Source organism: Anas platyrhynchos, chromosome 7 (genome assembly GCF_047663525.1).
Source record: "Anas platyrhynchos isolate ZD024472 breed Pekin duck chromosome 7, IASCAAS_PekinDuck_T2T, whole genome shotgun sequence".
Classification (NCBI taxonomy): domain Eukaryota; kingdom Metazoa; phylum Chordata; class Aves; order Anseriformes; family Anatidae; genus Anas; species Anas platyrhynchos.
In genome coordinates, this window is record NC_092593.1 from 5,750,358 (window position 1) to 5,762,546 (window position 12,189).

A 12,189-nucleotide genomic window follows, 5' to 3' on the forward strand; every position below is an offset into this window, starting at 1 on the left:
TACTAACAAGAGTCCGGATGTCTCCCTAACATGATGTAGACATTGGATGCTAATTGAACAAATGAAGGTTTTAACTTTAAAAATAAACAGCAATTTAACTCAAGAACTCCTGGCCTTCTGTTTGGTTGCTGGGGTAATTTCAACAGCCAATATTGGTAATAAGGTCATGGCTTGAGAAGACGAATACTTAAATACCATAATGATTTAATGGATCGAACTTTCCTCATTTTTTCTTTTATTATTATTATTATTTCTGTTATCCTTAAACAAGATCTCATTAATGTCCCTTTAGACTTGAATGAATGTAATACATATGGAAGCTGCAGCCAGATGTGTATAAATACAGAGGGATCGTACACTTGTAGCTGTGTGGAGGGCTACGTACTTCAGCCTGACAACAGATCTTGCAAGGCCAAAAATGGTAAGTTTTAACATCTTTTTACCTTAATGAAAATAATTTCTGTTTTGGTCCTGTATAAACAATATATATGAAAATATAGATAGAAGAGCACATAGAAGATATGGACTTGAAGTCCTTCACTGTATTACAAAGAACAACACAACAACCCTAGAACAACTTTTCACATATTATGACAATACTCCAAGGGAACTCTTGGTAGTTATTATATGGTTGTTATTAATTAAATTGATATACTCAGTTCAGCCAAGATTAGAATAGTCCCCAATTTCCCTCTTCATAAATAAATCAAAGGTTTTTCCTCACACAAACAAAATAGGCTGTTTACTCTGGGAAGACAGCGGAGGTAGTGAGGAGGCAGAGGAAATGATCACAAGGTAATTGTACCCTTAGGATGAAAAAAGACATGAGATTGCTTTGTCCTTGTAATATCCCAAGAGGTGAATTTCAAAATACAGATATTCACACTAGACTTTTTTTTTTTTCTTTTTACCTCATAGTTTCATTAGCAATAGTAAATTAGGTATTTGAGGAAATTAGTGAATTTTTTTTAATGAAGCAATACTGTACAAAGAATTTTCGTACTCTGCATGCTGACTTAACAATGTTTTTATGATAAAAAAAAAAAAAAACACTTTCTTGATAATTTTTTTTTACATCCATGATGATTCAACAGCCCAGCATAAAGCTATGTTTGTTATATATTTTTGAGTATTTGTAGCTATTTTATCATGATAAAATGTGAAAGTCTACTGTTTTCTTGAGGCTACCTCAAGCATTGCTAAGTATGTTCTGACTTGAGCACTAATAAGTTACATGTTTTTTACTGCTTGTATCAAGTTTTATATTGATCCACATAACATGGCTGCGTGATTTTTTTTTTTTTTTTAATACACAGATAAGTGTTATGAGATAAGAAAGACCATTAAAAGTAAAAATATTTTAATACTTTTCTTCCTCCACTGCATGGAAGTGAATATCACTGTTCCAGGTCAGGAAATTCTTGTGGTGCCAGTGTTGGGTTTGAGATGAGCCTTTGAGTTTCCTTTCTTACATCTAGCAGAGTGTGTAACTCAGTGTTGTAATGAGGTGTCAATATCTTGTTGGTCTTGGTGAAATAAATCAGATCATCTGTTAACAGAGAATAACTATTCCTTTGTCTTTCTTAGTGTTTTGTCATGTTTGCTTTATGGTAGTTTTAATCTTTTTTGTTATTTTCAGCATGTGGTCACTAATCATTAACCATAGAAATCACAGCAGGATAGTGCAAATCAAGATCATGGCACTGCACAGACATCAGTGTCGCTTGTTATGTTGGTTTTGTGTGTAATCATAATTTTTCTTTGAAGTAAGGCTGGATTCAATTATCAATATGTTGAACAGTGGAGCTAAACTCTTCATAAAGCACAGAGGTCAAAGAACTTTCTGGCATAGTGATGATGGTGCTTTTAGCAGAGAATGCTGCAAGAGCTACAGCGACCTGTAACAGTGTATGCTGTTTTACAGGGCACAGTTTACAGTGTGGAAAATAGTGACGTTTCCATGTACCAGGATGTAGCTTTCCTTAAGCGTTCATGTTCATAGCTTCACCGATGATACAAATTGCTTTCACAGGTTGCTGCCAAGCAGGGTCAGAAGCAAGGTGCTGCCCTGTTCAAAAAAAAAAAAAAATAAAAGATTGGGGAGCAAGCAACGAGGAACCAGTCCTCCCAAAAAGTGTCTAAAATTGTGTAATGGATCACAGGTTAGGCAATGCCATTCTGTGAGCAAAGGGAGAGGTACAATCCTGGTATGTATAAGAAGTATTATGACTTCAAAATAATCCTAATGCTTACTCAACACTGGGAAGTCATCAGTTGGAATGTGACATCCAGAGAGGGACATCATGCAAAGCGGATGTGGACCAGTAGAAGAGAATCCAGGGAAAAGGTTGTATCTAAGGGGAGAAAAAAAAAAAAAAAAAAAAAAAAAGCTCTTAGAAAAAATAATCAACTTTTTAATTTCCTTAAAAAGCCTAAGGAGAATAAGGATGGAAAGAGTGAGCTACCCATTTAGTCTGCATTTGACAAAAGCAGTTGTCAAATTCATAAAGAAAATGAACTAAAGAATATTCTGTGTGCAAAAGGTATGAAAGATAAGAAGCAATAAAGGTTTAAGTTAGCTTAGGCATTATGTAGAGCTTTCTGATGTTAATAACAGCAGTTCTGCTGCGAATATAAATTGCCATCCATGGTCCTAGGTACAGCACAAGAGGTAACTATGGAGCCCTGTGCCACGATTTTGTTGCCTCTGTAACCTGAGTGAGAGGTTTCTGAATCCTTACAAGAAGAGACATGGGGGAACTTGTGGAGGCCCAGTTCCCAAGGTGCTGAGCAGGGGAGATGTGTTTGTGAGCTGTGGCCTGCAGGAGCCCTGCAGGTGGCCACTGGAGGCCTCCTCAGCCTCTTCCACAAGCCCCAAACCCATCCACTCACAGCGGCCTGGCCGTATGTGGTCCTCCAGGTACAATTTGCAGAGCACCTCACACAAGCTGCTGTTTTTCTGCCCTTCAGGCAGCCAAATGCTTGGCTGTGAAGGTGGGGAGGTTCGTCTCTCATTAGAGCCTGCATTTTTCTTCCTCAGCTCATTTACATAACTTTGGAGCCTGAAACTTTTAGCTGCACAGCACCTTTGGGAAGGATGTTAAAAAAGGTATCAAAACAGCTGGGGGCACACCATGTTTCTTTCTTCTGACTTTTTAACCACGCTTTCTTTTATGAATAAAGAAGCAGCTAATGCCTTCTTCTAAGGTGAAAATGAAACAAAATGTGGCTTTGCTGAACAGAGTTTTGGAAAAGCTTTGTTTGCCAAGTCTGTATGCCTATACTGTAAGGCCTGCATTGGATATGAAGGATATTTAAGAAAACAAAGTGACAGATTCAGAAATCTTAAGCTGTTGAAACAAAAAATCACTTTCTTCCAAAATTCCTCATATTTTTTATACCCTCATAGGCCATCTATAAAGAAATACCATGTGATAAGAAGCATTTGTTGTGTGGTTAAAGAGGGTGGAAGTGATAATGATTCAAGTACAAACCTGTTCCTGACATTCATCACTCTTCAATTTATGTCACAAAACAATTTGCTTGTAAAATTTCACAAGTCTAAGTTTCAAGGGTTTAGAAAGGGTTTTTAGTTTCAAGTAGTCCATTGTAGGACTGTTTAAGCACTGAAAATAAATTTCAGAATAAAATTTGACTGCATTTTACTCAACACTGCTAAATAATTTTTGGACAGTTATGCAATACGTGCATTGCTAAGAGCAAAGGACTTAAAATCTACAGTGCAGACCTGAGGAGAAGTTTTTTTTAGTTGCTTGTAAACACCGAATTATGATTTTTATCCTTTTTGGACCATAATAATGAAAAAAAAAAAAAAAGCACAACACAAATGCTGGCATTTCTGAAGATTTTCTTTCAGAGAAGTAGGACTGTTGGTGGCAGAGCAAAACGCCCTTGTATCTGATTTGTTGTGGCATCACTATTGATCTGTATTTTAGACAAGATCAGGGAGGGGGAAAAACGCAAGACTTTCATCTTTTCTACCACTCTATCTTAAACATAATTCAAAGGAAGATACTTTCTTTTTAGTCAAGAGGGATGAAACATAAAACTTCCCTGGATTAGAGAGCTACTCACGTCTTATCTTTCCTATAAAATGGAGAAGAAAAAAAAAAAAAAAAAAAAGGAAAATACTCCAGAAAAAATAACACACATGAAGTCCAGTTATTTGAAAAGCTGCAGTCAGCTCACTGCAACTCATCTTAGATCTGTCCACTAAACTTTTAAGCTTTGTAGATTCTGTTCTTGGGAAACAGACAAGTAGATTTTTTGTGACGTGGAAGACAAGACATTTTTTTCAGCTTCTCTTTCTTTTCTTTTCTTTTCTTTTCTTTTCTTTTCTTTTCTTTTCTTTTCTTTTCTTTTCTTTTCTTTTCTTTTCTTTTCTTTTCTTTTCTTTTCTTTTCTTTTCTTTTCTTTTCTTTTTTTCTTTTCTTTTGTTTATGTTTATGATACTTTAAAATGCTTTAAAGGAACTTTTTTTTTTTTCCCTAGCGTATGACATTATCATGAAATAATTTGAATCTTTTTTAGTAAGTAATAATAATAAATCAGTCTTTATCTGAAAAACACTAAAATAGGCAAGCTACCTACCCTACTGTGAAAAAGCAAGATTAACTGATTCAAGCCCTTCAATTATTTCATGTATGGACTGCTTGAAAAATAGAATTTCAAGCTCAGTGATCTAGTTTCTGGATAAGTTCTGCAAGAATACAGATGTGTTTTAATGTTTACTAGCGCCTGCTAAGCAGAACCTCTTAGCAGTGCTACGTGTACTTGTGATTCCATTGTCTGGAGCCAGGTTTGATTACAGCTGTTGCTCAGGGGTGTCAATGTTAATTCTTTTTCATAATTCCTTTATTTCTTAGACATTAATACTGAAATACAAGCTTTATCTGGAGTTCAGTGAAGCATTAAATCCTTGTTGCAGTTTCCAATAGGTAGATTCAGAACACTGCAAGAAAGGATATGGTTCTCCATGACAGCCTTGGACAATTGAGCAATGAGGCTGGCTCCTTATCTGCAAACAGCTCCTGAGTATCTGCTGCTTCTTGAAGGCTTTACAGATTGCAGGCAGTGGTAATATCTCCCTTAATATAAAGTATAGGAGCAAAAATGTTAATAAGGAATTTTTCACACTGCTGCTGGTTGGGAAAGGAGTGATGTTATTTCATTGGAAGGGAGCAGCTGGTTAGCTGTTAGGTGTTAAATACTTGGCAAGAGGCAGACAAACACCTTTTGTACCAGTCTGGAAAATCTCCACTGGGGTCAATGGGTAGTGGAAACAGAAACTCTAAAGTTCTCTTAAGAGTTCTCTTAAGTTCTCTTCTTCTGATGGGTAGCATAAGTTTATAAGAAAGGGAGGGACAGAGATTTCCATACACAGGACACCTTTCAAATAAAATTGCTTATTAAAACCTTCATTGCCTTCATTTTCTGGGAAAAAAGTATGGCTACGGAGCTTCACTTGTGGCTTCTCACCACTTTATAAGAGGTTGTTTCATAAACAAGTTTATTCAGTCTTTAAAAATCTGAAAATTTACAGAAAAATTGCATGGATTTAAATGGGGGTAGCAAATGTAAGATGAGGACAGTCAGTAAGTTAGGAAAGTAGTAAATTACCAAAGTGTGGTTTTGCAGTGTGATTTCCTGGAGAGAGAAGAAGTATGCTCCAAGGTACTGAAAAACTATAGGAAAGAATGAAATCCACTTTAGAAAGAATGCATGCTGATCCATTATAGATTTTTTTTTTTTTTTTTTGCAACAAAGTAAACAAAATATCAGCAAAATAGATGTTTAAATGAAAGCACATGGTACCAAAGAACAAAACATAAAGCCTACTTCAGTGGATTTTATTAAGACCACTGAGCAGTGTATTTAATAAAGCATCTTTTCTCGTTAATCAGACCTGCTGATGGAATATGATTTGTAAATCCTTTTATTTATGCATTTTTTTCTCCATTTCCTCACCTGATATTACTCTAGCAAAATTTTGAAAACTGTATGAAGTAGAATGTTGATTGAAAATCTTGCATTTTAATACAGTGTTTAAACATTGTTTTATTCTTCTGAATATAAGCAGATTGCTTTAGGCTGAGAGCTCTTGGGGTGAGACTTGGCAATGCATATTTTTTCCACAGGCTTGGCAACTGCAGTGTAAGTTTCTGTTTTAGGGTATTTTTTTTTTTTTTTTTAAGTACAACTTCAGAGGTGTGTCCACTCAGCATTATTATTCACATGAACATACCTCATTGCAAAATTAGGCATCACTGTTACTCTAATTAAACCTGAAACAAGCTTAAACCATAAAATTTGCATGAAAGTTCAATATAATCTTCCTTAAAGTTGTAAAGAAGTTCCCAAAACTCCTTGTAGGAACCTTGTGAGTCATTATTCCTGCTAAAAAATCACCAGTAACAGCTTTAGGTGTTCAATGGGACTTAGTCAATTTGGGTTCCATATAAGCATTTATTCTTTTTATTTGAAAATTTTACTTTTCATCTGAAAATATTGACAGCACTGACTTGTTCAATATTTTTTCCGCATAGTCCATCTGTTGTCACCTTTGGTGTATAAATAGGTGTGAGTAGTTCTTGAACAACCTTCCTTAGGTTCTCTGCAGAAAATCTATATCTGCAGAATATTATAATATGTATTTAGAAAATCTAAATTGCAGAAAATTTATATCTTGATTTGTGTAGCTCTTGATTACTCCTTACCTTAAATTCTGCTGCTTGTGGTGGCAACTTTCATGAACAATTGTTTCTACTGAAATTAATCAGTAGTTTGGTGCAAGAAGATTGCTCCAGTGTGTATAGTTGGCCTAGTGCAACAACAGCTGTACAGGGAAGTGAGCGGCTCAGAACCTGAGTCTCTTTGGAAAGTTCAGTCAAAGCAGAGATCCCTTCTTTGCAGAGGATAAACATCCGCTTATATAAATGAGTCATCTTCCTCTGTTAAATTAAATAAATAAATAAATGAAAGGAAAAGCTACACAAAGTTGTCAGTTATATACTAATCCTACCCTAGAAGTAAATAAATAGTAAACAAATAAATAAATAGAGATGTAGAAACCTGGCATTGTGTGCTTGCAGCCCAGAAAGCCAACTGTGTCCTGGGCTGCACCAAAAGCAGCTTGGCCAGCAGGGCAAGGGAGGGGATTCTTCCCCTCTCAAACTCCTCAACATACTGAGATTAATATTAATTAATACTTGACTAAGTCAGATGCATAATTTCAAGTCAGATTTTCTAGGCAATAATGCAATTAAAATACACCAAAAGCAAGACCAGCTGCTTTTGTGCCCAATAGCACTCATCATATGCAAAACATATTTTAGCTCGATGAGTATTGTTTGTTCCTCTGAGTGTACAACATACCTTACTTTAATTGTAACTTGAACTTGACCTGGGTGCTAAATCATTATTCTGTAGCATCACTTCAGCTGAATACCTTGTACTTTAAAGTATATATTCTTCACTGTTTGGGTATTATTGTTCCCTTCATTGTTCACACATTGTTCAAGTATTTTTATAAATTACTAGCAGGATTTCCAGTCAAAGTAATTCAGGTGAATGTGAATTGCTTCTTCATATTTTGTTTGTTTGTTGTGACCTGTATGTTAACCCAATGGAAACTATGCAATCTCTGTTCCCTTTCGCTGTTAGGATTCTCCACTGCATAAAGCTTTTTCCCTTGCATTGCACAGTATTAGACCCAACATCTGCAGGTAGTCAGGTTCCATTGCATTGGGTTTGTTTGCTTTGGTGCTTTTTAAATTTTATTTATTTATTTATTTTAATATGTTGTTTTGCTTTGTAGAAGCATTCACTCAGTTTTTGTCTTATTTTATAGACTCTGATATGAAAAGTACCTTACCATGTCATGCGTACTCATAAATTCTTCAGGTTTTCCTGCCCTCCATTCTTTTAGAAATGTCAGTAATCTGGATAGAAATAATTTGTATAAATGTATTTCTTTTTATGACTTGGGCATGAAAAATGTTGCAATAATGATACTTGGAATTAAACAGAAGCTGTGGGGCTAGGGTAATTAATTTTCTTTAATGATGTGAACTATTAGAACAGCAGGATAAAATAGAGAAGTAATTTGGAATATATGATAGTTATGAAAATAAAAACAAAACCTATTTATTATATCTCTTAAAACATGCAGGTAAGAACGTTTAAAAAATATGTTAATACTGATATGATAATTATGCTATACACAATCTGTTAACACTTTGAATTCTGATTTGTTTTCAGAGCCTGCTGATAGACCTCCTCTTCTTCTGGTTGCAAACTCTGAAACAATTGAGGTATTGTATCTTAATGGAAGCAAAGTGTCTGCCCGAACCCCTGTAAAAGGATCTGCAATTTTGACACTAGATTATAGCTACAAAGAGGACACAATTTGTTGGATTGAATCGAGAGACCTTTCAAGTCAGCTGAAATGCACCAGGATAACAAAAGCTGGGAAGTTAACAGATGAGTGGATAATAAACATTGCTCAGTATCTTCACAGTAAGTATCTGACAGTCATTTAGCAAAACTGTAGTGTTTGCTGTGACCTGGTGCAGGAGATGTCAGTAATATTTGGGGGCTTGCTGTTGAAGATAGTCTTAAGGCATTAAATACTGAAACTCATATTGAAGCACTTTTATGCTTCTCATTCCAATAAAAAATATATGTATACGATGTTTTTTAAAATGTGCATTTTTATAGTCTAAATATAATGTGTAGAACTTACAAAACCAGGGCAGTACAACAGAAGAACAAATGTAAAATGCATCCTCTTCTCTGGCAAAGTAGTGCTACATAAAGCTTGAAAATGTTTTTTACTACTGGGATAATATTGACAGTGAATGAAGAAGAGACACATGCTTATCACATTTGCTGTCATCTATTGTAGGTATGTCAGTTCTTGAAAATAACAAAATATTTCTTGACACTGGAAACAAATTGCTGCCTTTTTTGCAATTAAGGAAAAAAAAAAGACTCATAATACGGAATTAGTCTTTTGCATTACAGCGTTACTTCTCAATCATCTTTTCAATTTGTGGACTGCTGTTATCTTCTGAAGGAGGTGTTCATCCACTTACATATTTTCATGTGAACAGACTGCAAAACAGCATACAGTCCAAAAAATGCAATTTTCTTTCACAGTAGAATTGTCCGCAGATCAGCTTATAAAACACAGCACCAAGGAGTGCCATTGTGGTATTAACCTAGCTTTTGTGAACTCAGGGCTAGAACCTCCACTGTTTTGCTTTGGACCTAAGATTTAGAAATATACTTTAAAGTAGAGATGGACAGGAAAGATGAACTCTGAATTGATCTCAAACTCTGTGACCATTAGGTTCGGAAATATTCAAATCACAAATTTGATGGTGATATAATATTGTGCATATCAAAGTAATCAATTTGTCGTAGAACTTGTGTTTTAGGCTATCAAGATAGCTGCTGTAAAATGTGGTCATTTCTGCAGAGTAAAGGGTTTTTGTTTATTTGTGTTTTCAACCTATTTCCTAATTATATATTTACTCTATAGGAAATTAAATGGAAAAAGAAAAAAAAAAAAAGAAAATAGAAAGGGGTTCATTTTGTTTTGGTTTGCTTTGCTTTTCCACTCATTGTGACAATATTACTTCTAGAGGACTCTCTTATTCTAGATGTATAGTTGTACTTCATTTTGCCTTCTTCCTATTTTATTTTTTCATACTCTGGATATCTAAGACCCCTAAGAATCTTGTCGGTAATATTTGATTGTGCCTTTTTAATTCACTCTATTATTGATATTTTCTTTTCTTTTCCTGTTAGTAATAGCAATCAGATTAACTGCAGTCCTTAGCAAAATCTGTTTTGTATTGAACTGTATGTGTGTCTGTTCTGTCACTTATCTTCATCCTCAAAGTGGTTCCTAGCACCGCGGTTTGTGGTTCTTTCACCAATTCTCTCCTACGTTCCTCTCCCTCTCTTCTCTGCATGTGAAGGGAATTGCTAATCTCTGTGGTGTTCGGATCTGCATTAGCACATCTGTTTGCAAAATTAAGTCTGTATTATGTGTTTGAAATGAATACAGTGCCTGGAATTAATGAGCTAATCATTTTTCATAGTGTTCGTACACATCAGCCTGTGGACTCTAATATTTCCCTGAAACTCCAGTGTAATTGTTCAGTCTTGTTTAAATGAAGAATTGTAATTCCCACGGACATGCACCGACTGCAGAGAATTCTTCCAACTTTTTCTTTAGTTTAGATATGAAAACGGTGCTTGGAGGCTTAGAGAAACATTGCTTGGAGCAATGATTGACAAAATCCAGCAGATTTAGCTGTGGTGGTGTTTCTCCCAGACACACATATTGACAGACGCTCTTCTTGGCAGTGGAGCCACAGTAGTCTGAACATATCAGCAGTCTGAACATATCAGCTCCAAGGTGCTCAGTTCTCTTCACAGGGCAACAAGTAGTGTGAGAGCTGCTTTTGTCCTGCTCAGGCACCTGAGGCACCATGGACAACATGCTGCTCCTCAAGGGCACAGTAACATCTAAAAGGTTCAGTCAGAGCTCGTCTCTTGATGATTTGGTGTTGTGGTGTTATTTTTTTTTTTTTCTTTTCCAGTACTCAGTGCAGAAATTGTCCACCTGATTAATATCCTCCCTTCTAGACATACACCTGGAGTTATTTCTGCAAGGAGTCTGGTGTTACTATATCGTTATATATATATATATATCTGCACATGTGGATAGGTCATTTTGTGGCTACTGCAAAACTGAGTTTTAATCTTAAATTCTTTTTTTATTTATTTCCTCCATCTTCTACCCATCATGCACCTTCTGCTATTCCTCTTCAGTGTATAGCACCTGCATTGGGTGAGGCAAACAAATTCATTCTGCCTCCTGGTGAAGGATTTCAACCTGCGCATTTTCAAGCGCAAGTACATCCTCTGGCAGCTCAAGCCAAATAAATGGTTGTGCCCATGGAGTTAGTCACAGGAAAATGGAAGGTCTGTTCTTCATAGAAAATATTTTCTTTATTCTCTTGCCACAAAGAGGACATTCTGAAAGGAGAGAAAAGAGTTCTGAGTAGTATTTGTGGAATTTTGAATTTCTTTATCCCAGTCTTCTAATCTGTTTTCTTTAGCTATCTGGAAGAAAATGTGTCGTCTGCATATGACACAAAAAGTTATACAAAGTGATTGGGACTGCTTGAAGTGGCCTTATTCAAAGTGCTTTTTTAGAGCAGGCAAGTCTTGTAGCTGGGAACAAGAATGTAGGTCCTGTTTTGAGATGAGAAACTACCTCTGGGAAAGCAGACTATGAAAATGAGTTAGTTTTCATGGTAGAGCATAGAGTGTAAGCTCTAGTCAGCAGAAGCTTTAGATTCACACAATAAAAAAAATAAAATTAAATTAAAATGCTTTAGTATCCAACATTTTCCCTTAAAAGACAGTCCAACATGACTTCATTTTGGCATACATGTCCTAGGTGGATACAATCAGGTTCCTTTGAAAAGGGCAGTGCTAACTTGGTCTGCATCTCAGGTGTCACTGGCTGAAGCACAGCAGTGTTGGCATTCCTTGTGCTTTCTTATTAAGCTAGTTTCAGTCTTGTGAGAATTATTATATCATCAACAAGGTTTTTGTTTGCTTGCTTGGTAGGTTTACTCTTTTAAATAAGTAGGTTTCTTGCATTGTAATGTTAACACAGGCAATCTTGTGTTAGCCAAGGCCAGGCACTGGCAAGTTATTTCACCTTTGTCTTTTCTAGACCTAGAAGTTGTTGGTAGTTAAACTGAATTTTTTCCCTTTTGGAAAATGTATGCAGTGTTGGAGCCGAACAGGCTTTCAGGAAAGTCTCAGATAAGGCAGCTTGTGCAACCACTACCTATAATAACGGGTGTGCTCCTTGACACTTCACACTATCTCACAGTCCACTTCCAGTTAGTACAGCAAGACTTCCAGGAACAATCATTTATGTGAAGTGCTACCGTGAGGACCAAACTAGCAGAATTTCTTTTTAATGGAATAAAAGTGGAAAGTCTCTCACAATTTTCTGTCCTTTCACACCTGTGATGTGCAATCCCATGCTCATGTTTTTTTTGGTGTTGGGACAGGAGGCAGCAGGAGCAGCATCTTCTGGATGACAGAATCTCCTTCCTCACTTTAATAGGCAGT

General features: G+C 36.0%; 1 protein-coding gene across 1 annotated transcript in view; it reads left to right on the forward strand.

Annotated features, from left to right (window-relative positions):
• The window catches only part of LRP1B (LDL receptor related protein 1B), a 669,075-nt gene that overhangs the window by 350,380 nt on the left and 306,506 nt on the right, over positions 1-12,189 (forward strand). The window contains exons 5-6 of the mRNA XM_038182072.2: positions 293-421; positions 8,281-8,538. Of these exons, the coding sequence (XP_038038000.2) occupies positions 293-421; positions 8,281-8,538 (387 nt within the window). The remainder of the gene's footprint in view (positions 1-292; positions 422-8,280; positions 8,539-12,189) is intronic.